This window comes from Salvelinus sp. IW2-2015, linkage group LG4q.2 (genome assembly GCF_002910315.2).
Source record: "Salvelinus sp. IW2-2015 linkage group LG4q.2, ASM291031v2, whole genome shotgun sequence".
Classification (NCBI taxonomy): domain Eukaryota; kingdom Metazoa; phylum Chordata; class Actinopteri; order Salmoniformes; family Salmonidae; genus Salvelinus; species Salvelinus sp. IW2-2015.
Genome location: NC_036843.1, coordinates 14,414,872 through 14,440,270, shown reverse-complemented (window position 1 = coordinate 14,440,270; position 25,399 = coordinate 14,414,872). Strand labels below are relative to the sequence as shown.

The 25,399-nt window shown below is 42.9% G+C and overlaps 1 protein-coding gene and 1 pseudogene across 2 annotated transcripts in view; both read right to left on the bottom strand.

The window, feature by feature from the left end:
* LOC111963379 (glutamyl aminopeptidase) overlaps nt 1-16,674 on the bottom strand; it is a 28,948-nt gene extending 12,274 nt beyond the window's left edge. The window contains exons 1-6 of one of the 2 annotated variants that reach the window (XM_023986781.2): nt 15,650-16,674; nt 9,229-9,370; nt 8,501-8,635; nt 6,711-6,831; nt 6,444-6,598; nt 5-118 (exon numbers count right to left, since the gene is read on the bottom strand). In XM_023986781.2, the coding sequence (XP_023842549.1) occupies nt 5-118; nt 6,444-6,598; nt 6,711-6,831; nt 8,501-8,635; nt 9,229-9,370; nt 15,650-16,296 (1,314 nt within the window). In that variant the 5' untranslated portion in view covers nt 16,297-16,674. The remainder of the gene's footprint in view (nt 1-4; nt 119-6,443; nt 6,599-6,710; nt 6,832-8,500; nt 8,636-9,228; nt 9,371-15,649) is intronic. The other variant, XM_023986780.2, reaches the window with a different exon arrangement.
* A 6,228-nt stretch (nt 16,675-22,902) lies between these two features.
* LOC111962983 (leucine-rich repeat, immunoglobulin-like domain and transmembrane domain-containing protein 3) lies at nt 22,903-25,137 on the bottom strand (annotated as a pseudogene).
* Nucleotides 25,138-25,399: the final 262 nt, after the last annotated feature.

The following is a 25,399-nucleotide window of genomic DNA, read 5'->3' as shown; positions in this document are numbered from 1 at the left end:
TCACCATTCCCCAGAGAGGCTCAGCCTTCTCTACACCGATGTACTCAAAGAAACTGGCAAAGCCCTCATTTAGCCAAAGGTCATCCCACCAATCCATGGTCACAATGTTCCCAAACCACTGCAGGAAAATACAACATGCAAAGTTATCTTACAGCTGAATTTATTTCAAAACAAGTGTGTATGAGTGAGAGTTTGACAGGGTTGGGAAAATCTGGCGCCGGACATTTGCCATTTGAGAAATCTGCCAGACCCATATGCATTGGGTACGTAACCTGATTAGGGCATCCACCCACGGTGGCAAGATTTTTTTTATTTGGTCCCTTATTCCTAGTACGCAATGATTACATCAAATGTGTGACTCTACAAACATATTTGGATGCATTCGCTGTTTGTTTTGGTTTTGCTTCAGATTATTTTGTACCCAATAGAAATTAATGGTAAATAATGTATTGTGTCATTTTGGAGTCACTTCTATTGTAAATAAGAATATAATGTTTCTAAACACTATTACATTCATGTGGATGCTGCCATGGTTATGGATAGTCTTGAATGAATCGTGAATAATTATGAGTAAGAACGTTAGACAAACAAATATCATACCCCAAAGACATGCTAACCTCTCACCATTACAATAACAGGGGAGGTTAGCACTTTTGGGGGGTATGATATTTATCCCTCTAACATTCTCACTCATCATTATTCACAATTCATTCAGGATTATCCATAGTGATGGACTACAGAGCCAAAACAAATAATTTGTCACTATTCAAGTACTTTTGGAGTTCACTGTAAATACATTTTCATGCACACAAAATATCAAGACATTCAGTGTAACACTCTATAGCTCTGCATACAATATAAAACACAGAACAAAGCTACAGGCACAATATGAACAAATAAAACCCACAATTTCTACTGGTATTTAGTCAATTCAAGTCCTACCGAACAAGCTTTTTCACATTCACCTTAAACAATTACCTTATGACATATGGCCGCCTCTCCTTCCAGTTCTCTGCTGCCAATGACTGGAACGAACTACAAAAATCTCTGAAACTGGATACACTTATCTCCCTCACTAGCTTTAAGCACCAGCTGTCAGAGCAGCTCACAGATTACTGCACCTGTACATAGCCCATCTATAATTTAGCCCAAACAACTACCTACTGTATTTATTTAGCTCCTTTGCACCCCATTATTTCTATTTCTACTTTGCACATTCTTCCACTGCAAATCTACCATTCCAGTGTTTTGCTTGCTATATTGTATTTACTTTGCCACCATGGCCTTTTATTGCCTTTACCTCCCTTGTCTCACCTCATTTGCTCACATTGTATATAGACTTATTTTTCTACTGTATTATTGACTGTATGTTTGTTTTTCTCCATGTGTAACTCTGTTGTTGTATGTGTCGAAATGCTTTGCTTTATCTTGGCCAGGCTGCAATTGTAAATGAGAACTCGTTCTCAACGTGACTACCTGGTTAAATAAAGGTGAAATAATGTTTATTTTTTATTTTTTATATATCCTTTTGTGTGGATTTACATGCTTGTTTTATTGCTACTGATTGAATATGACAGTGTTTTACATGTAGTTCAACTAGTAATTAAACAACATTTTACTGTAGCTTGGTACTAGCTGAACAAAATTCTAATCTTGTTAGGGTTTTCAGTAGTTAATTACTTGTTTTGCCATGTAGTGGTGTAGCTAACTACTGGAACTACACACTACTTGTTTTGCTAAAATAAAATATGGGGTGAAGTATAAGACAAGTATCAGACCTTCCTAATTCTCACTTGAAACATGTTTTCTGTGTTTATTGTGCTAAATTACACATTCTGTTAACATCTGACCCCAGATTGACATTTTCTTGAAATTTGTAGTCTATGACATTTCAGATTTAGATATGATAATATTTCACTAAGTGGCTTGGATGTAGTGAACCATTTTTTCAAAATAGCTTTAGTTCAGTAAACTATATTTTTCTTAAGGGTAGCTTTAGTGTAGCTTAACTTCTTCCAGTGTGAAGTAATTGGTAAACTATGATTTCAGTAAAGCTTCCCCAACACTATTTATTACTTTATGATTTGATCACTGTCTGAACTGCACATTGTGATCCAGGTTGTTTAACCTGGTATCTGAGCATTTCGTATTATTCTGTACGTAACTCCGAGACACTCCATTTAGTATGATATGTTAAGTTTCGTATGGTATGTATTAATTTGTGGATGTCCATCCCCAATTTCGTATGATATGTTAAGAATTACAATTCATATGTTATGAATTTGAAAAACGTACAATATGTTATGAATATGCAAAATGTGACGCCGAGAGATGGTCGCCTCGCTTCGAGTCCTTAGGAAACTATGTAGTATTTTGTTTTTTTAATGTATTATTTCTTGCATTGTTAGCCCAGAAAATCTTAAGAATTATTACCTACAGCCATGAAGAATATTGTATACAAGAGTGACGTCAACTTACCAACATTATGACCAGGAATACGACTTTCCCGAAGCGGATCCTTTGTTCGGACCACCACCCATGACAGTGGATCTAATCCCAGAAGCCGACCCAAAACAACATCGCCGCAGAAGAGGCAGACGGAGCGGCCTCCTGATCAGGCTCCGTAGGCGTGCACAACGCTTCAGAGTATACTACTCACCAATGTCCAGTCTCTTAACAACAAGGTAGACAAAATTAGAGCTAGGGTTGCCTTCCAGAGAGAAATCAGAGATTGTAACGTTCTCCGTTTCACGTAAACATGGCTCTCTCTGGATACGTTGTCGGAGTCGGTTCAGCCACCGGGCTTCTTCATGCGTCACGCTGACAGCGATAAACACCTATCTGGGAAGAATGGCGGGGGTGTATGCTTCATGATTAACGACTCATGGTGTAATCATAACAACATACAGGAAATCAGGTCCTTCTGCTCACCCAACCTAGAATTCCTTACGGTCATATTATCTCCCAAGAGAATTCTTGTCAGTTATCGTCACAGCTGTGTATAAATACCCCCTCAAGCAGACACCACAACGGCCCTCAAGGAACTTTACTGGACTCTTTTTGTAAACTGGAAACCATATATCCTGAGGCTGCATTTATTCTAGCTGGGGATTTTAACAAAGCAAATTTGAGAACAAGGCTACCTAAATTCTATCAGCATATTGATTGCAGCACTCACGCGAGCAATACACTCGATCACTGCTACTCTAACTTCCATGATGCATACAAGGCCCTCCCTCTACCCTCCCTTCGGGTAATCCGACCGCGACTTCATTTTGCTCCTACCGTCTTTTGGCAGAAAGTCAAACAGGATGTACCCGTGACTAGAACCATTCAACGCTGGTCTGACCAATCGGAATCCACGATTCAAGATTGTTTTGATCACGCGGACTGGGAAATGTTCCGGGCAGCCTCAGAGAATAACATCGATCTATACGCTGACTCGGTGAGTGAGTTTATAAGGAAGTGCATTGGAGATGTTGTACCCACTGTGACTATTAAAACCTACCCTAACCAGAAACTGTGGATAGATGGCGGCATTCACGCAAAACTGAAAGCGCGAACCATCGTAACCATCCACATGGAAAGAGGAGTGGGAATATGAACTAATATAAAAAGTGTAGTTATTCCCTCCGCAAGGCAATCAAACAAGCGAAATGTCGGTACAGGGACAAAGTGGAGTCGCAATAAAAATGAGACGTATGTGGCAGGGTCTACAGGAAATCACGGACTACAAAAGGAAAACCTGCCACGTCACGGACATCGACGTCTCGCTTCCAGACAAACTAAACACCTTTGCCCGCTTTGAGGATAATACAGTGCCATCGTCGCGGCCCGCTAACAAGGACTGCGCTCCCCCCCCCCCCTCCTTCGTGGCCGACGTGAGTAAGACATTTAATCGCTCCCTATCCCAGTCTACTGTCCCCACATGTTTCAAGATGGCCACCATTGTTCCTGTACCCAAGAAGGCAAAGACTGAACAAAATGACTACTGCCCCATAGCACTCACTTCTGTCATCATGAAGTGCTTTGAGAAACTAGTCAAGGATCATATCACCTCCACCTTACCTGCCACCCTAGACCCACTTCAGTTTGCATACCGCCCCAACAGGTCCACAGACGATGCAATCGTCATCACACTGCACAATCCCATCAGGACAAGACGAATACCAATGTAAGAATGTTGTTCATTGTCTACAGCTCAACATTTAACACCATAGTACCCTCCAAGCTCATCATTAAGCTGGAGGCCATGGGTCTCAACCACGCCCTGTGCAATTGGGTCCTGGACTTTGATGGGCCGCCCCCAGATGGTGAAGGTAGGAAACAACATCTCCACTTCGCTGATCCTCAACACTGGGGCCCCACAACGATGCATGCTCAGCCCCCTCCTGTACTCCCTGTTCACCCATGACTGCGTGGCCAAGCAAGCCTCCAACTCAATCATCAAGTTTGCAGACGACACAACAGTAGTGGGCTTGATTACCAACAATGACGAGACAGCCTACAGGGAGGAGGTGAGGGCACTCAGAGTGTGGTGTAAGAAAAACAACCTCTCACTCAACGTCAACAAAACAAAGGAGATGATCGTGGACTTCAGGAAACAGCAGAGGGAGCACCCGCCATTCACATTGAAGGGACAGCAGTGGAAAGCTTCAAGTTCCTCAGCGTACACATCACAGACCACACAGACAGTGTGGTGAAGAAGGTGCAAAAGCGCCTCTTTGACCTCAGGAGGCTGAAGAAATTTGGCTTGTCACCTAAAACCCTGACAAACTTTTACAGATGCACAATCGAGAGCATCCTGTCCGACTGTATCATCGCCTGGTATGGCAACTGCACCACCCTCAACCACAAGGCTATCCAGAGGGTTGTGCGGTCTGCACAACGCATCACCGGGGGCAAACTACCTGCTCTCCAAGACACCTACAGCACAAGATGTCACAGGAAGGCCAAAACGATATTCAAGGACAACAACCACCCGAGCCACTGTCTGTTTACCCCGCTACCATCCAGAAGGCGAGGTCAGTACAGGTGCATCAATGCTGTGACCGAGAGACTGATAAACAGCTTCTATCTCAAGGCCATCAGATAGGTAAACAGTAATCATTAACTCAGAGAGGCTGCTGCCTACATAGAGACTCAGATCACTAGTCACTTTAATAATGTTAACATATCTTACATTACTCATCTCATATGTATATACTGTACCTTATACCATCTATTGCACCTTGCCTATGCCGCTTGGCCATCGCTCATCCATATATTTTTCCATCCCTTTAGATTTGTGTGTATTAGGTAGTTGTTGGGGAATTATTAGATATTACTGCACTGTCAGAACTAGAAGCACCAGCATTTCGCTACACTCGCATTAACATCTGCTAACCATGTGTATGTGACCAATAACATTTGATTTGATTTGTTATGAATTTGCAAAACATTAAACATGTTATGAATTGGCAAAATGTATGATATGTTATGAATTCTAGCTAGCTTGCTAACGTTAGCTAGGCTAGGGATTAGGGTTCAATTTAGGAGTTAGGTTAAATTGTTAAGTTTAGGGGAAGGGCTAGCTAAAAGGGTTAAGGTTAGGGGAACCTAACATGCTAAGTAGTTGCAAAGTAGCTAAAAAGTAGTAAGTAGTTTAAAAGTTGCTAATTAGCTATAATGCTGAAGTTGTCTGTGATAACATTTGAACTCGCAACCTTTAGGTTGCTAGACCTTGAAGTTTGGTATTTAACCATACCACATACTAGCTGGAGTGTCTCCGATTTACGTACAGAATAACATGAAATGCTCTGAGACCAGGTTGGGTTGTTCTAACTCTGTGGTTTGGTTGCAACTGTGCTGATATTCACCTTCCTGTAAACAGACTATGGAAACAAGGAAACAGCAGCCAGCTCTCACTTGTCCCTCAGTCCTTTAACTTTGGACAATTCATAAAACTTTATGGACAGCACCATCACTGTCTTATTGCTGAACAATAAAAAGAGATGATATCTTGGAAAAAGGCCTTAATGTGTTGCCGATCATAAAAGGTTTGATGGATAACTGGAGGGCTGACGTACTTCAATAGAACACTAGTATTTTCATGACCAAATTCAGGGTCAGAGTAAAACCTTTCCAAGCTATTGATTGGAACAAAGATATGGTGGTTCTCTTTTCTAAACATTGAGTTCTGCCGCTAATGGTTGCCTCATGACTTTACATCCTCATTTAGGCTTCATCATGGTGACACAATACCGTAATAAAAATCTTGGGTGATTGAGCTTTGGGTCCCTCTATGATTATAAATATTAAATCTGACTTTTGATTTTCCACTATAAGATGTGTTCCAGTAGTTTTCCACTGTAACATGACTAATGAAGAACTCCCTGATCTCTGGAGCGTTCTTTAGTGAAAGTGTTTCTGTTGTGGGAATGTTGGGGACATGTGTCTCTCACCTGGTGGACCAGCTCATGAGCGATGACACTGGCCACACGTTGTTTGTTGTACGACGAGGACTGGTTCTCATCATAGAGGAGGTTGGCCTCCCTGTAGGTGATCAGACCCCAGTTCTCCATGGCCCCCGTGCCAAAGTCAGGGATGGCAATCTTATCTGGTAGAAGAAAAAAACATTTTATGCAACCATGTGTGTGTATATAACGCATTATTAATTAATTTTATCCAGTGGTCACAACAGTTTACAGACAGAGGAGATCGCAAATTACCTAGCTTTGGGATGGAGTAATTCATGTTGAAATATTCCTCAAAGTAGTCAAAAATGACCTTGGTCGTGTCCGCAGCATACTCCGCAGTCCTGATTTGTGCAGGCTGTGCATAGATTCGCAACTGGAATAAAAGGATTTGAAAGCAGAGTTATTAAGTGTGTATACACTACAGAATGTGTAAGTGTGTGTGTGTGTGTTTACATTTAATCAAGACAGTATAATTCTTTAGATTGTCCAGTAACTCAAACATTTGCATTGTAAAATGTCACTAACTGCTGAAAACTCAACACAAAAGACTAACAGCTGTGACGCAGATCAGAGACCAAAGTTAAATAAACTACACCATTTAAAACATTGTACTTACACTACATGACTAAAAGTATGCGGACACCTGCTTGTCAATCATCTCATTCTGAAATCATATGCATTAATATGGAGTTGGTCCCCCCATTGCTGCTATAACAGCCTCCACTCTTCTGAGAAGGCTTTCCAATAGATGTTGGAACATTGGGCTCCCGAGTGGCGCAGTGCAAGAGGCGTCACTACAGTCCCTGGTTCGAATCAAGGCTGTATCACATCCGGCCGTGATTGGGAGTCCCATAGGGTGGTGCAATATTAGTGTCGTCGTCCGGGTTTGGCCGGGGAATTTGTTCTTAATGGACTTGCCTAGTTAAATAAAGGTTAAATAAAAAAACATTGCTGCGGGGACTTGCTTCCATTCAGCCACAAGAGCATTAGTGAGGTAAGGCACTGTTGTTGGGCCATTAGGCCTGTGTTGGGCCATTAGGCCTGGCTCGCAGTCGGCATCCCAATTCATCCCAAAGGTGTTCAATGGGGTTGAGGTCAGGGCTCTGTGCAGGCCAGTCAAGTTTTTCCACACCGATCTTGACAAACCATTTCTATATGGACATCGTTTTGTGCACAGGGGCATTGTCATGCTGAAACAGGAAAAGCCCTTCCCCCATGGGGCCTAGCCCAGACCATTATTCCTCAACCACCAAACTTTACAGTTGGCACTATGCATTGGGGCAGGTAGCATTCTCTTGGCATCTGCCAAACCCAGATTTGTCTGTCGGACTGTGTGATTCATCACTCAAGAGAACGCGTTTCCACTGCCGCAGAGTCCAATAGCGGTGAGCTTTACACCACTCCAGCTGATGCTTGGCATTGCGCATGGTGATCTATGGCTTGTGTGCGGCTGCTCGGCTATGGAATCTTTTCATGAAGCTCCTGACGAACAGTTCTTGTGCTGACGTTGCTTCCAGAGGCACTTGGCGGTCCCGTTCTGTGAGCTTGTGTGGCCTACCACTTCGCGGCTGAGCTGTTATTGCTCCCAGATGTTTCCACTTCACAATAACAGCACTTACTGTTGACCGGGGCAGCTCTAGTAGACCAGAAACTTGACGAACTGATTTGTTGGGAAGGTGGCATCCTATGAAGGTGCCATGTTGAAAGTCACTGAGCTCTTCAGTAAAGGCCATTCTACTGCCAATGTTTGTCTATGGCGATTGCATGGCTCTGTGCTCGATTTTATACACCTGTCAGCAACGGGTGTGGCTGAAATAGCCAAATCCACTATTTTGAAGGGGTGTCCACATACTTTTGTGAATATGTAGTGTAGCTTTTCCACCATTTAAAACATTGAACTTCACAGGCTTAAAGTGTTACAACATTTACTCTCAACTGTAGACTACACAATACGATTTACAACACATGTTGTACAGTCAGTCTTTTCTTAGTTTAAGGTATGGAAGGACCAATGACTGCTGAGAAAAATAGCAAGTACTTACAGGAATTCCTCGAGACGAGTTCCTTTCCACAAACGTAAACTGGTGCACAGCAAAACATACCAAATAGGTACTCATTGGAACGGACCTCTGAAAGAACGTTTTGATCTTATTGCCAGGAAGCGTTTCTGGGGTGCCCTGGAAAGGAAGAGGTTCTGTGGTTTAATAAAGATGTCAGACAGCATCTCTTATAGTTGTGTTCTCAGTACCAAAGACCCGGAGCAGAAGATTGATGGCACCTGCTCTTGCATTCATGACACTCACTCTCCTCTCTCTCTGTGTGACTCCCATTGCAGTTTCAAGAAAACTAACCGGTAACACTATATGCCACCTGTTTTGTGATACATTAAATAAGTTGTGGATATATTATATGCATTTTTATAAACTGGGTGGCTCGAGCCCTGAATGCTGATTGGCTGACAGCCGTGGTATAACAGACCATATACCACGGTTATGAAAAAGCCTTTCTTTTTAGTGCTCTAATTACATTGGTAACCAGTTTATAATAGCAATAAGGCACCTCGGGGGTTTGTGATATATGGCAAATATACCACGGCTAAGGTCTGTATACAGGCACTCCGCTTTGCATCGTGCTTAAGAACAGCCCTTAGCCATGGTATATTGGCCATATACCACACCCCCTCGTGCCTTATTGCTTAAATATAGAATGTTATATAAGGAGCAATTTGTTGTACTTATGTGTTGCTATTTTTTTTATACATAGACTGTACCTCCATTGGCATATTGGCGAGGGCTCCATAGTCCTTGTCGTGGGTGATGGAAATATTGTAAGTGGCCTTTTTGTTCGGCTCATCAAAACAGGGGAAAGATTTGCGGGCGTCTGTTGGCTCATGGTCGGTGGCAGCAATTTTTCTTGGGAGAAAAAGAAACATGGCATGATTCCATGAACAACTAAGCCTCCCCGTTTTACTATTATGTTGTTTGCAATTAATGTTGAACTATGCAGTGTTTACTGGATTGTGGCTGTCTAAATGTACCTAACCTGTACCCCCCCACATTGACTCGGTACCAGTACCCCCTGTATATAGCCTCATTGCTTTTTTATGTAACTTTTTAAAAATGATATATAGTGGGGAGAACAAGTATTTGATACACTGCCGATTTTGCAGGTTTTCCTACTTACAAAGCATGTAGAGGTCTGTAATTTTTTATCATAGGTACACTTCAACTGTGAGAGACGGAATCTAAAACAAAAATCCAGAAAATCACATTGTATGATTTTTAAGTAATTAATTTGCATTTTATTGCATGACATAAATATTTGATACATCAGAAAAGCAGAACTTAATATTTGGTACAGAAACCTTTGTTTGCAATTACAGAGATCATACGTTTCCTGTAGTTCTTGACCAGGTTTGCACACATGCAGCAGGGATTTTGGCCCACTCCTCCATACAGACCTTCTCCAGATCCTTCAGGTTTTGGGGCTGTCGCTGGCAATACGGACTTTCAGCTCCCTCCAAAGATTTTCTATTGGGTTCAGGTCTGGAGACTGGCTAGAACACTCCAGGACCTTGAGATGCTTCTTACGGAGCCACTCCTTAGTTGCCCTGGCTGTGTGTTTCGGGTCGTTGTCATGCTGGAAGACCCAGCCACGACCCATCTTCAATGCTCTTACTGAGGGAAGGAGGTTGTTGGCCAAGATCTCGCGATACATGGCCCATCCATCCCCCCTCAATACGGTGCAGTCGTCCTGTCCCTTTGCAGAAAAGCATCCCCAAAGAATGATGTTCCACCTCCATGCTTCACGGTTGGGATGGTGTTCTTGGGGTTGTACTCATCCTTCTTCTTCCTCAAACACGGCGAGTGGAGTTTAGACCAAAAAGCTCTATTTTTGTCTCATCAGACCACATGACCTTCTCCCATTCCTCCTCTGGATCATCCAGATGGTCATTGGCAAACTTCAGACGGGCCTGGACATGCGCTGGCTTGAGCAGGGGGACCTTGCGTGCGCTGCAGGATTTTAATCCATGACGGCGTAGTGTGTTACTAATGGTTTTCTTTGAGACTGTGGTCCCAGCTCTCTTCAGGTCATTGACCAGGTCCTGCCGTGTAGTTCTGGGCTGATCCCTCACCTTCCTCATGATCATTGATGCCCCACGAGGTGAGATCTTGCATGGAGCCCCAGACCGAGGGTGATTGACCGTCATCTTGAACTTCTTCCATTTTCTAATAATTGCGCCAACAGTTGTTGCCTTCTCACCAAGCTGCTTGCCTATTGTCCTGTAGCCCATCCCAGCCTTGTGCAGGTCTACAATTTTATCCCTGATGTCCTTACACAGCTCTCTTGTGGAGAGGTTGGAGTCTGTTTGATTGAGTGTGTGGACAGGTGTCTTTTATACAGGTAACGAGTTCAAACAGGTGCAGTTAATACAGGTAATGAGTGGAGAACAGGAGGGCTTCTTAAAGAAAAACTAACAGGTCTGTGAGAGCCGGAATCTTACTGGTTGGTAGGTGATCAAATACTTATGTCATGCAATAAAATGCAAATGAATTACTTAAAAATCATACAATGTGATTTTCTGGATTTTTGTTTTAGATTCCGTCTCTCACAGTTGAAGTGTACCTAATGATAAAAATGACAGACCTCTACATGCTTTGTAAGTAGGAAAACCTGCAAAATCGGCAGTGTATCAAATACTTGTTCTCCCCACTGTATATATATTTTTTGTTTTACTTTATTTAGTAAATATTTTCTTAACTGCATTGTTGGTTAAGGGATTGTAATAAGCATTTCACAGTAAGGTCTACACCTGTTGTATTCTGCGCATGTGACATAAAATTTGATTTGAAATGTTTTTGTTTTTTTCACCTTTATTTAACCAGGTAGGCCAGTTGAGAACAAGTTAATTTACAACTGCGACCTGGCCAAAATGAAGCAAAGCAGAGCGACAAAAACAACAGAGTTACATATGGGATAAACAAACGTACAGTCAATAGCACAATAGAAAAGGTCTATGTACAATGTGTGCGAATGTAATAAGATTAGGGAGGTAAGGCAATAAATAGGCCATAGAGGCAAAATAATTACAATTTACCATTAACACTGGAGTGATAGATGTGCAAGTAGAGATACTGGGGTGCAATAGAGCAACAACAAAAATATAACTATATGGGGATGAGGTAGTTGGATGTGCCATTTACAGGGCTGTGTACAGGTACAGTGATCGGTAAGCTGCTCTGACAGCTGATGCTTAAAGTTAGAGGGAGATATGTCTCCAGCTTCAGTGATTTTTGCAATTTGTTCCAGTCATTGACAGCAGAGAACTGGAAGGAAAGGCGGCCAAAGTAGGTGTTGGCTTTGGGGATGACCAGTGAAATATACCTGCTGGAGCGCGTGCTACGGGTGGGTGTTGCTATGGTGACCAGTGAGCTGAGATAAGGCGGAGCTTTACCGATGACCTGGAGCCAGTGGGTTTGGCAACGAATATGTAGCGAGGTCCAGCCAACGAGAGCATAGAGGTCGCAGTGGTGGGTAGTATATGGGGCTTTGGTGACAAAATGGATGGCATTGTGCTAGACTGCATCCAATTTGCTGAGTAGAGTGTCGGAGGCTATTTTGTAAATGACATCATCGAAGTCGAGGATCGGAAGGATAGTCAGTTTTACGAGGTTATGTTTGGCAGCATGTATGAAGGATGCTTTGTTGCGAAATAGAAAGACGATTCTAGATTTGGATTGGAGATGCTTAATGTGAGTCTGGAAGGAGAGTTTACAGTCTAACCAGACACCTAGGTATTTGTAGTTGTCCACATATTCTAAGTCAGAACCGTCCAGAGTAGTGATGCTAGTCGGGCGGGCAGCAATTGGTTGAAGAGTATGCATTTAGTTTTACTAGCATTTAAAAGCAGTTGGAGGCCACGGAAGGAGTGTTGTATAGCATTGAAGCTCGTTTGGAGGTTTGTTAACACAGTGTCCAAAGAAGGGCCAAATGTATACAGAATGGTGTCGTCTGCATGGAGGTGGATCAGAGAATCACTAGCAGCAAGAGTGACATCATTGATATATACAGAGAAAAGAGTCGGCCTGATAAATGAACCTTGTGGCACCCCCATAGAGACTGCCAGTGGTCCGGACAACAGGCCCTCTGATTTGACACATTTAAAAAGCAAAGAGAAAATGGACACATCATGGCCAATGCTGTAGCTCACTACACTTGTCCACCTTTCAAGTTTTACTTCCGAGACCTTGGGACTAAGGTTCTATTTGCGCAATCGCAGTTTTCACATCCCAGATCTCAGAACTGTTTTGTAGTGAATTCTTCCTTCATAACCCATAAAGGTACCTCAAGTGCTGAGTATCAAAATCCGAAGACATTTGTAAATACATGTTTTTATGGAGGTGCAATCGCAAATAGAACCTTATGGCTCTGAAATGTCAATCTGGGTTCCGCAATAAAGTTCTATCTGCCACAGAATGTTAAAATGATTGCAATTTCAATAGAAAAGTACAGACATTGAATGAAATAAAAGTGAATACCATTACTTCTTTCTAATCACATCATCAAATATACTGAACAAAAATATAAAGGAAACATGGAACAATCTAAGATTTTACTGAGTTACAGTTCACAAGGATATCAGTCAATTTTAATTAATTAATTAGTTCATAATCTATGGATTTCACATGACTGGGAATACTGATATGCATCTATTGGTCACAGATACCTTAAAAAAGGTAGGGGCATGGATCAGAAAGTCAGTCAGTATTTGGTATGACCACCATTTGCCTCAACTGTGCAACACATCTCCTTCGCAGAGAGTTGATCAGGCTGTTGATTGTGGCCTGTGGATTGTTGTACCACTCCTCTTCAATGGCTGTGCTAAGTTGCTGGATATTGGTGGGAACTGCAATATGCTGTCGTACACATGCGGTGATGGCGGCGGATAAATGGCCCGACAATGGGCCTCAGGATCTGGTCACGGTATCTCTATGCATTCAAATTGCCATCGATAAAATGCAATTGTGTTCATAGCTTATTCCTGCCCATACCATAACCCCACTGACACCACGGGGCACTCTGTTCACAACATTAACGTCAGCCATACTCGTGGATGTGAGGCTGGTTGTAAGTACTGCCAAATTCTCTAAAATGACATTGGAGGTGGCTTATGTTAGAGAAATGTACATTGAATTATCTGGCAACAGCTCTGGTGACATTCCTGCAGTCAACATGCCAATTGCACGCTCCCTCAAAACGAAACATCTGTGGCATTGTGTTGTGTGACAAAACTGCACATATTAGAGTGGCCTTTTATTGTCCCCAACACAAGGTGCACCTGTGTAATGATCATGCTGTTTAATCAGCTTCTTGATATGCTACACATTTCAGGTGGATGGAGTATCTTGGCAAAGGATAATTGCTCAGCAACAGGGATTTAAAGAAATGTATGCACAAAATTTGAGATAAGCTTTTTGTGCTTATGGAAAATTTCTGAGATCTTTTATTTCAGCTCATGAAACATGGGACCAACATTTTACATGTTACGTTTATATTTTTGTTTAGTGTATATTAATTCCTGTTCAACGTTAGATCAAATAGATAACTAGCAATATTGCTAAAGGTTAGCTCTGGATGAGTAAACTGATATTTTTTCTGGTCTCTGACACCCAAAGTCAGTAAACTCCTTGCTAGTTATCAATAAAATGTGGTAAGTTGGTAAGTGCACGTCCTTCCAAGGAGGTTTATGTATTAGTATAGAACAAGACAAAAACAGGAATGCTTCTCCTAAAGGTTTTAAACATGCTCTAATCATCTGTATTTATTTGGTTTTTACCATGAAGAGTTTACTTTATAGCCATTCTTCTGAGAAAGTGGTGGGAAAAAATTGAAGTAATTGAAAGAGGACCAGAACCAATGATATGAATAATCAAGGACTAGGGACTATCTGCAAAATGTATAGTTTTGAGATGAGTTCCAGATCGCAGAAGTGTTTTGTGACGTCTTCCTCTTTCATGACTCAATAAGAATCACCTTGCAGACAATTATTTTTGATTGACAACTCAGCATTGTGTGATTGGATTGCAGATAGAACCTTATAGCAAAGTTAAGATGTTTTTGCAGATAGAACTTTTGGATTTTTCATTTTCTACATCATAAATGGACTTTCTTTTCACATGTAAAAAGACCACCTAAAGAGCAACTCTGTGAATAACTGATTTATGACCAAAATGTCAGATATAGTCCTTTGGAGTATAAGGTTCTTATTGACACACTAAAAACTACACATCATAGACGCTATCATTTGAACTTTGAATAACAGCAATTTAACAGATAAACTGTAACAGGTAATTATGGATTTTCAGATACACTCTGACCGTATCAAGGTTTAACCATGTTCACATTAATGCTAAGAATCACTGCACTCCCTGGGAAAAATAGGTTAATTTTTCCCTCAGTGGTTTCATCCCATTACACCCATGTTTGGAGTAGGTCTGTAGTGTGATATAAAGTACTTACAGATGGTATTTTGCGTACTTACCATTCTAAATAGCTTTTTCTTGCCACCTGTTCCAAGAATTTACTTGGAATACTGGGCAGCATATCTGCCAAGATGGAAATCCCCAATGAGGGATTGTTGTACATTCCCGTCAGAATCTGCACGTTGTTATACTACAACTAATAGTAGTCATGGTAGTAGTAGCAGCAGCAGTTGTTGTTACTAGAGTGAACAGTATTTCTGTCTAACATTAATGGCATTTTCCAGTGAGCTGCTGGGCCTCATGTGCACTCACACACATGCACGGACGCATAGACACACACTAACACTCAGCAACACTCAGATTACAACTTGTAAGCTTGTTCCCAAAAGGAAATTGTCCTTGAAGGAATTTGGCTGAGGATCTGTCTAAAGTTGTGCAGTTTTTCATCCCTCTCCCACATTTTACATCGGAGTCATGGTTATAGATATATTAAAATGGGTACAAAGTAGCATATGCAGCACTCATAACACTGAGCATGAGGGATTTAGTTACATTGTAACCATTCTCATGCATTTATTAATTTCTGTCTTCATAAATATTGTCTTCACCTAACTGGTGGATGGTTAAAAAAAAAGTATACATCAGAGTCATACAAAAACTGAAATACAACCAATCTATTACCAAACATTCATGCCTCCAATGACTTACTTGATGGCTCCGTTCTCTGTGTAGGTGACTCTGTAGAAGCCCACCAGAGATCCATTGAGCCAGCCTTGGAAGTCCAGGCTGAGAACGTACACCTCACTGAGCTTGGTGGCCACAAGCTCCTCTGCCACCTCGACTACCACGTACTCCTGTGGTTTGAACTCAAAGCAACCCTTGATGGCCACGGTGACCTCCCTCTGAGCCTGTGGGGTTTTCAGGACGAGCCTGGGGACTGCACTGATGAACGTCTCCCGGATGTGGAGCCACAGGTGCCTCGTGGGTCGGCTCACCTCCAGGTGCACGGACACACTCCCCGTGTAGAGGTCAGTGGTCAGGTCAGGCTCCAGATGGAGATCATAATGCACTGGCTTCACGTAGTCTGGCAGCCGGAAATTCTTCCAGTCCCCGTCAGTGTTGTTGGAGGGTTTGCAGGGCCCCCCGTCTGCTGGTGGGGGGGTGGGCTTGGGGGTGGGCTTGGGGGTTTCCTCTGTGGGGGCCGGGTCAGCCAGGGTACTGTCCGGCCGCGTGAGGCCCACCCCCAGCCCAACAGCAATGGCCGACACCACCACTACCGCACAGATGAGGGCCACATGCTTTCCGCGGATGGAGTAGCGCTTCTCCTCCTTTTCAAAGTCCATGCTTTCAACCATGGTGCCCGGCTTGGTGGTGCAAGACCATACGCTGTGGTCTCAGATATCCTCTGTATCCCCTACAGGAGGAATAACGTGGGTGAAAACAGCTGTTTCCAGATCAGAAGCAGAGCACAAAGCCAAACTGATTTAAAACTGACTGCAGATCAGTTTCTTGGAGAACTTGATTAGAGGACCCTAGAGTTCAAGCATATCTAAGAGGAAAAACTATTGGTCTGTTGATCCAAGCTCTGTCTGCCTGTCACCGAGCGCAGGGCAGCCTGTGGGAGGTGGAGAGGGGTTAACTGGAGTGGTAAAGAGGAAGAGGGTTGCGGAGGGGGAGTCTACAACACAGAGAAGGAATCCCACACACTGGAGGCAAGCCTTATACACTAGACAGAAAACTCAGTGCACCGCTATGCATACCCTGTTGGGGTTAAACATTATCATTCCCTGTTAATCAACAACTGGGAAGCCAAAGTCATGTTTCAGTTGGGTTTGTCTCTCTCCCCCTCTCCCCCAGAGGGTGCGTTTCTGGTGGGGGAAGACTTAAAAATCATTCTACCTCACCTTTAAAAACACGTCTCCTGCGCCACTAGGGGTGCTAAAACCCTAGACCACTTTTATTCTACCCACAGGAGCATATATAAAAGGCCCTCAACCATCCTCCCTTCTGTAAATCTGATCATAACTCTATTCTCCTGCTTCCTGTTTACAAACAAACAACTCAAACAGGAAGTACCAGCTCAATACGGAAGTGGTCCGATGATGCAGAAGTGAGGCTACAAGACTGTTTTGTTAGTACAGACTGGGATATGTTCCAGGATTCATCCAATATCATTGAGGAGTTTACCACATCAGTCACGGGCTTCATCAATAAGTGCATAGATGTCGTCCCCAGAGTGACTATAAGAACGTATCCAAATTCAAAATCCGTGCTGGGCTAAAGGCTAGAGCTACCACTTACAAGGCGGGACACAGACGCATATAAGAAAGCCTGCTACAACCGCCGACAAGACATTGATCATGCAAAAGGAAAATATAGTATGAAGGTGGAATCCTATTACACCGGCTGCGAAGCTCGTCATGTGTGTGATGCAGAACTCCCAAACGAGCTAAAAGCCTTTTATGCTCGCTTCGAGGAATACAACAATGAGTCTTGGGTGAAAGCCCCTGTTGTTCCGGATGGCTGTGATCTCTCTCTGTGGCCGATGTGAGTCGGCCACAGAGACGGAATACCACGGAATACCAGGGCGCGTTCTCAAAGCATGCACATACTAGCTGTCAAGTGTCTCCACGGACATTTTCAATCTCTCCTTGACACAGTCTGTAATCCCAACATGTTTCAAGCTGACCACCATTGTTCCTGTTCCCAAGAACTCCAAGGTAACCTGCCTAAATGATTATCGCTGTGAGCACTCACATCTATAATGATGTGCTTTAAAAAAAGGCTGGTCAAAACACACAACACCATCATCCCAGACACCCTGGACCCACTCCAATTCAAACTGTGCGAACAGATCCAGAGATGATGCAATCTCAATTACTTTTCACGCTGCCCTCTCCCACCTGGACAAGAGGGGAAATAACTGTGAGAATGCTGTTCATAGACTACAGCTCAGCATTCAACACCATCGTTCCCTGCAAACTCATCACCAACCTGGGGAACCTGGGACTGAACACCTCCCTCTGTAACTGGATCCTGGATTTCCTGACGGGAAATCTAAAGCTAACCCTCAACACAGGGGCCCCTCAAAGGTGTGTGCTTAGTACCATCCTGTACTCCCTGTTCACCCACGACTGCGTGGCCACACACGACTCCAACACCCTCATCAAGTTTGCTGCCGAAACTACAGCGGTGAGACAACCTACAGGGAGGAGGTCAGAGACTTGGCAGTGTGGTGCCATGACAATGACCTCTCCCTCAATGTCAGTAAGACCAAGGAGCTGGACTACAGGGAAAAGAGGGAAGAGCACACCCCCATCCACATAGATGGAGCTGTAGTAGAGCAGGTTGAGAGCTTTAAGTTCCTTGGCGTCCACATCACTAAGGAGTTAACATGGTCCACATACACACCTGCACAGTCGTGAAGGCACCTCTTGCCCCTCAAGAGGCTGTAAAGATTTGGCATGGGCCCTCATATCATCAAAGTTCTACAGCTGCACCATCAAGAACATCTTGAATGGCTGCATCACCTCTTGGTATGGCAAATACACCACCCTCGACCGTAAAGGAAGAAGGAGGAAGAAGAAGGATGAGTACAACCCCAAGAACACCATCCCAACCGTGAAGCATGGAGGTGGAAACATCATTCTTTTGGGATGCTTTTCTGCAAAGGGGACAGGACGACTGCACCGTATTGAGGGGAGGATGGATGGGGCCATGTATCGTGAGATCTTGGCCAACAACCTCCTTCCCTCAGTAAGAGCATTGAAGATGGGTCGTGGCTGGGTCTTCCAGCATGACAACGACCCGAAACACACAGCCAGGGCAACTAAGGAGTGGCTCCGTAAGAAGCATCTCAAGGTCCTGGAGTGTTCTAGCCAGTCTCCAGACCTGAACCCAATAGAAAATCTTTGGAGGGAGCTGAAAGTCCGTATTGCCCAGCGACAGCCCCYAAACCTGAAGGATCTGGAGAAGGTCTGTATGGAGGAGTGGGCCAAAATCCCTGCTGCAGTGTGTGCAAACCTGGTCAAGAACTACAGGAAACGTATGATCTCTGTAATTGCAAACAAAGGTTTCTGTACCAAATATTAAGTTCTGCTTTTCTGATGTATCAAATACTTATGTCATGCAATAAAATGCTAATTAATTACTTAAAAATCATACAATGTAGATCCATAAATAGAACAATAACAAAATGGCAAGCCACAGCCCCTAATGGAATACTTCAACTTTAGGAACAGTTGGGTAAACATGGCCAAAGCTACCCAGCAAACTTGTGAAACTATAACTGTTTGTGTGGAGTAAAACAAAGGTCTCACTGTCTCAAATGGCCACAATTCAATCGGACTGGATAAACAGTTCCGGGACCTCTCAGAGTTGCCATGAACCCCAGAGGATCCTATGGTATACTGAGACACACTGGACATTCCAGTGTGTCTCAGTCTGAATAATTCACAGTCTGATTCACAGACCATTCTGAGCTAAGATGTATTAATGGTTTCCTTTGGCTTTAGCTGGAACAAATAGATGTTGGCATGAATATATACAGTGCCTTCAGAAAGTATTCATACCCCTTGACTTATTCCACATTTTGTTGTGTTACAGCCTCAATTAAAAATGGATTAAGTCGATTTTTTCCCCCACCCATCTACTAACAATATCCCATAATAACAAAGGGAAAACATGGTAAATTTCGTGAAAATGACATACAAAATATTACATTTGCATAGTGGCATACAGCAGTAGAGTAGAGACACACGTCAGGAACATGTTTTGTAGACTAGGGTCGGGAAAAAAACATGGCCTTTTATAAACGCATTTCATGCAATTCTATGTCATTTTACATGACTCGAGACTTGGACAGAATATTTGTTAATACAGCACAAATGTTTGAAATGGCAGGCTACTTTGACGAACTGAGATCAATAAACAATGACCGTGTCTTGAATCCATCAATAGCCTAGGCTTAGGTGTGTGGACACACATATTGTAGGCTACATTAATTATATAGTCCTAAAAATGCTTTCCGGTTTCATTGACTCACCCAATGATGTGCAACTCCCTCTGTTGATGGCCGAAGTGCTTGTGCCAAAAGCCTCTCTTTTGCAAAACAATATTTGGAAGTTGATCAAATATTTTGGTAGCCTACTGCATAGCCTTCACTTTTCAACAGGAGCCATTTGCTTTCAAACCTGTGTTTTCCCTAGATTTGTATTTGAAATATTGCAAAAGGCCTGTTTTCTCAGCATGCTGTTTTTTCACTGACAGATTTGCCATGTGTAGGATATTCCCAGTGGTGTAAAGTGCTTAAGTAAAAATACTTTAAAGTACTACTTAAGTCGTTTTTGGGGGTATCTGTACTTTACTATATATTTTTGACAACTTTTACTTCACTACATTTCTAAAGAAAATGATGGTTTTTACTCCATACATTTTCCCTGACACCCAAAAGTAGTTGATATATTTTGAATGCTTAGCGGGACAGTAAAATTGTGTAATTCACACACGTCAAGACAACATCCCGGTCATCCCTACTGCCTCTGATCTGGCAGACTCACTAAACACATGCTTAATTTGTAAATTATGTCTGAGTGTTGAGGCGTGGCCCTGGGTATACGTAAATTAAACAAAACAAGAAAATGGTGCCGTCTGGTTTGCTTAATAAGGAATTTGAAATGGTTTATACTTTTACTTTTGATCCTTGTGTATTTTAGCAATTACATTTACTTGTAATACTTAAGTATATTTAATACCAAATACTTTTACTCAAGAAGGATTTTACTGGGTGACTTTCACTTGAGTCATTTTCACAAGGTATTTTTACTTTTACTCAAGTATGACAATTTGGGGACTTTTCCACCACTGGCTATTCCTTGTTATTGGGCTACAATCCACAGCTAGGCTATTTTCTAAAAGAAGCTATTGATCCACTGTGGCTAAATTATAGGCCTTCTCAGAGTGTAGTAGGCTATTCTGAATCATTTAATTTATTTCTGAACAGACAATTTTTCAGGGGTGCTGCAGTTCCTTCAGAACCCTTCACGCGGCTATGCTTCTATAAGAAAATAAATTATGAAGCGCAACGCCATAGAGATGAGTTGCAAGCTCCTGTCTATCCGAGCAGAGAGGGCGAGAGATCATAGAAAGTGAATCTCATTCTAGTTATGTGAGATACTGGCTCGCATCTCACACAGCCACGGCCAAGCGTTGGTCTCAAACATAGCTTACAATGTTGCACAAAACATAAACCAGGATCGGCCCAACCCACATCAACTGTTAGAATATTAGGCCCGGGCTGAGAATCTACTTTTTCACATAACGTTTCTGTTGTGGGGGCAGGAGAATTAACCATGAGGCAACTCAAATTAACTTTGATCGTTTTTATTATTTTGCAAAAAGTGACAATTATTTCTCATGCCATGAGAGGTACCGGATCCAGCCAAATACATTTCGGAGAGGTCCCGGCTCAAATTGAGCACTGGTCAATACATGTTAGAGTCATCTTTGGCAGTGATACAAGCTGTGAGTCATTCTGGGCAAGTCTCTAAGAGCTTTGCACACCTGGATTGTACAATCTTTGAACAATAATCTTTTAAATTCTTCAAGCTCTGACAAGTTGGTTGTTGATCATTGCTAGACAGACATTTTCAAGCTGATTTAAGTTTAAACTGTAACTCGGCCACTCAGGAACATTCAATATCGTCTTGGTAAGTGTCTGCTGGAAAGCAGACTGAACCCGATTGTGCTATAGGAGTTTGCCTGTGCTTAGCTCTATTCTGTTTCTTTTTATCCCCCAAAAAACTCCCTAGTCCTTGCCGATGACAAGCATACCCATAACATGATGTAGCCACCACAATGCTTGAAAATATGAAGAGTGATCCACCCTAAGTTCTCCTATCACAGCCAATAAACTCTGTAACTGTTTGAAAGTCACCATTGGCCTCGTGGTGAATCCCTGAGCAGTTTCCATCCTCTCCGGCAACGAAGTTAGGGAGGACGCCTGTATATTTGTAGTGACTCTATTGATACACCATCCAAAGTATAATTAATAATGCTCAAAGGGATATTCAATGTCTGCTTTTTCTTTTTTTTACCCATCTACCAATAGGTGCCCTTTGCGAGGCATTGGAAAACCTCCCTGGTCTTTGTGGTTGAACCTGTGTTTGAAATTCACTACGCAACTGAAGGACCTTACAGATAACTGTATCTGTGGGGTACAGAGATGAGGTAGACAGTCAAAAGCATGTTAAACACTTTTGTGCTCAGAGTGAGTCCATGCAATTTATTATGCAACTGGTTTAGCACATTTTTACTCCTGACCTAATTTAGGCTTGCCATAACAAAGGGGTTGACTACTTATTGATTAAAGAGATTTCAGCTTTTCATTTTTAATTGATTTGTAAAAAAAAAAATATATATAACATAAATCCACTTTGACATTGAGGTATTGTGTGTAGGTTGTAGGTGATACACATTCTCTCACCTTCGATCTCTCTAAAGAGGGTAAAAAAACTGATCTGGAGAAAGAAAAAAAAGAGAAAACATGAAAGAATACATCACATTGTAATCATTGTCACTCAAAGAGCATTACAGTACCTTACACTACATGTCTCTGGGGCGCCTTCTGCTGGCCAATGATCCTCTTCTAAAGGGCCATGTATGGTCTCCTTCATATGTTGACCAATAGAATGGCAGAAAATAAGAAAGGTCATTATAGTAACAGATAATTTGGCCACTATACTTGGTCCTGGTTGATTGTTGGTGAAGACGATGGAGTGGTAGACTTTTCTGGCAAGGTGGGTATACTATTGACAGATATCGGAGGTTCTCTCTGACTTTGGGGCTGAGGTCTTTTTGCTTTTGGGTATGTACTTCTGTGGTGAGGAACAATTCCTTTTTTTTCCTCCTTTTTTTTTCAGGGGGGGGGGGGGCGGGGACCGAGGCCATTTTGACACTCTGGGTCATGTTTGTTGGAGTGAGGGCGGTGTAACATACTTGAGGTTCAGAAGAGTCATCTTTGGGGTGGAGATTGAAGTAATATTCTGTGGCCGTTTCCGCTTTTGTGGGAGAGGCTTTCTTTTGGATGAGGACCTAGAAATAAATTTGCGGGTCTTGTTCTTTACGGAAGGGGGCACAGCCTTCACCCCCACCACCCTAAGTCTAATGGGGACCTCTGCTATTCCCGCCATGTTCTGTGCCTGGCACCGATATTCTCCTTTATCCTTGTACGAAAGTCCATTTAGGCTGATGGACCATTGGATTCCAACACGTGGAGATTCCTGCATAATGGCTGGAACGGAATGGTATCAAACACATGGTTTTTATGTGTTTGATACCACTCCATTCAAGCCATTATGAGCTGTCCTCCCCTCATTTGCTCATCGGCTCCACATTGGCCCCAAGGCAGGTGTCCCCAAGGGCAGCCCTCATGTCGCCTAAATTAAGCCCACCCTTTTGGGGATCGGCAGCCTGCTACATTGTATCAGAACACCAAAGTTTTTACTATCAGTAGCTAGGTTTCCATCCAATATGCGACAGATTTTCATGTGAATATTCTAAAATCCACAAAGAAAATTAGCATTTCTCCACCAGTGGTGTATTTCCACCAAACTGACTAGTTGTAGTTCAAATCAGTGTGTGATGTAGGGCACACAAAATGTAGTTTTTATATACCGAATACAATTCTAAAGTTCAATGTGTTGCCAACACATTTTCAACTCTAACACTCTGACTCCAAGTTTACTTTGATTTGAGGGTTATATTAATATTTGCGCATAAAGGCATTTCCACTGCCAATTTATAAAATTGTACCGGCATTTCCTGTTTCCATCAGCCCAGTCGTGACTTTTTTCATGAGTCAGGTTGAAATGGTTAGAAGGAAACCTGGTTATATACATATTATTATGTAACTTAAAAGTTGATCTTATTTACATTTACATACATACATCTAATCATACATACATCTAATCTAAGTAATTTTACAGACTTCATCATTGGCAAGATAGATTTATGTTGATATCACACAACAGGACACTGGAATTACACTAACAATTGCACAAAAATAACTTCAACTTAAAACTAAGGTTCTATCTGAAAAAAGATGATTCCGAGATAACTGGCTTTAAAGTTCTGAACTCTCATTGTTTTGAATGGTGTCAGCAATTTTTTTTATCTTGCATTCTTTTTAGCTTAACAACATGGGGGCATTTGCAAACCACGCCTCCAAATATTCACATGAGCCACCGCCTTTACATTATAACGTAGCTGAGCTTGGTGTGGGCCGGCCCGTGTTGGGCTCGGTGTGGGCTGGCCCGTGTTGGGCTCGGTGTGGGCTTGTTGTAGGCTAGACTGTTTTGAGCGTGTTGTGGGCTAGCCCATGTCAGGCTGGTGTGGGCTTGCCCATGTCAGGCTAATACCCACATGGGGCCAGTAGTTTGCTGGGTATTTACCTGTGTTGTATATGGAGGTTCCAGCTGCTTTGGTCCAGGTGAGAAGCGGCATGGGGTAGCTTGTGACATCACAGCGGAGCATCACGTTGCTGCCCAGTGGGAGGTAACCGGGGTGGCTGAGGGCTGAACAGAGGGCCTCTGGCACTGCGACAGGCAGCCTCTATGAGGGAAGCCCCCAGCTGGGAGGCAGACCCTCCACTATGGCTACAGGTCAGGAGCTGGGTATTTACCTGTGAACCACAGGGATCCCCTGGGATTTGGAGTGGGCCAGCAGCATGGAGATCTGGAAGTCACACTGCCACACATTGTCATGGAGACACAGAGAAAAGCGAGGCCGTTTGGCCTAGTTTTGAAAAGAAGTGAAATGGGGAACATGTCCTATAAGACATGCAAGTTTTACTTGAAAGTTTGATATCTGAGCATTTCTCCATTTCGGATGTACAGAACACTAACATTACTATTAGTGAACCATACCCAACACTTTTCTCTGAGTGTGGCCAACCAGCTTGCCATGGTGGAGGGAGCCAGAGGTCCAGCAGCTCTGAGGGCAGAGAGGTCAGTGGTTGCTGGACAGGTCCAGGTAGGTGGCATGGGAAGAAAGAGGGCAGTGTGGGCATGGAGGCTGACGAGACGGTTATTGTGCAGTCCCAGAGTGCGCAGATGCGGCATGTCCCTATGCCCCTTCCAGGCGAGAAGGTTCCCATCCAATTGTAACTCACACAGCGCCATCAGGGAGAGGTGAGCGAAAGATAGTGTCAAATTTTGTTTTCATACAATACCAAGTTATTCTAGGGCTAGTGTTGCAGATAGGGCTGTAACGGTGACCATATTATTGCCACACCAGTGGTCATGAGTCATGACGGCCGTCAAATTCCATGATGACCGTTTAGTCACGGTAATTAGGCTTCTCCAAGCTCTGATGCTGCTGATGGTCATTAGTAGTCTACCAAACTTGCTAACTGCCTGGTACTCGGCACTCTATTGTCCCTTTAATCACTCTGACATCATG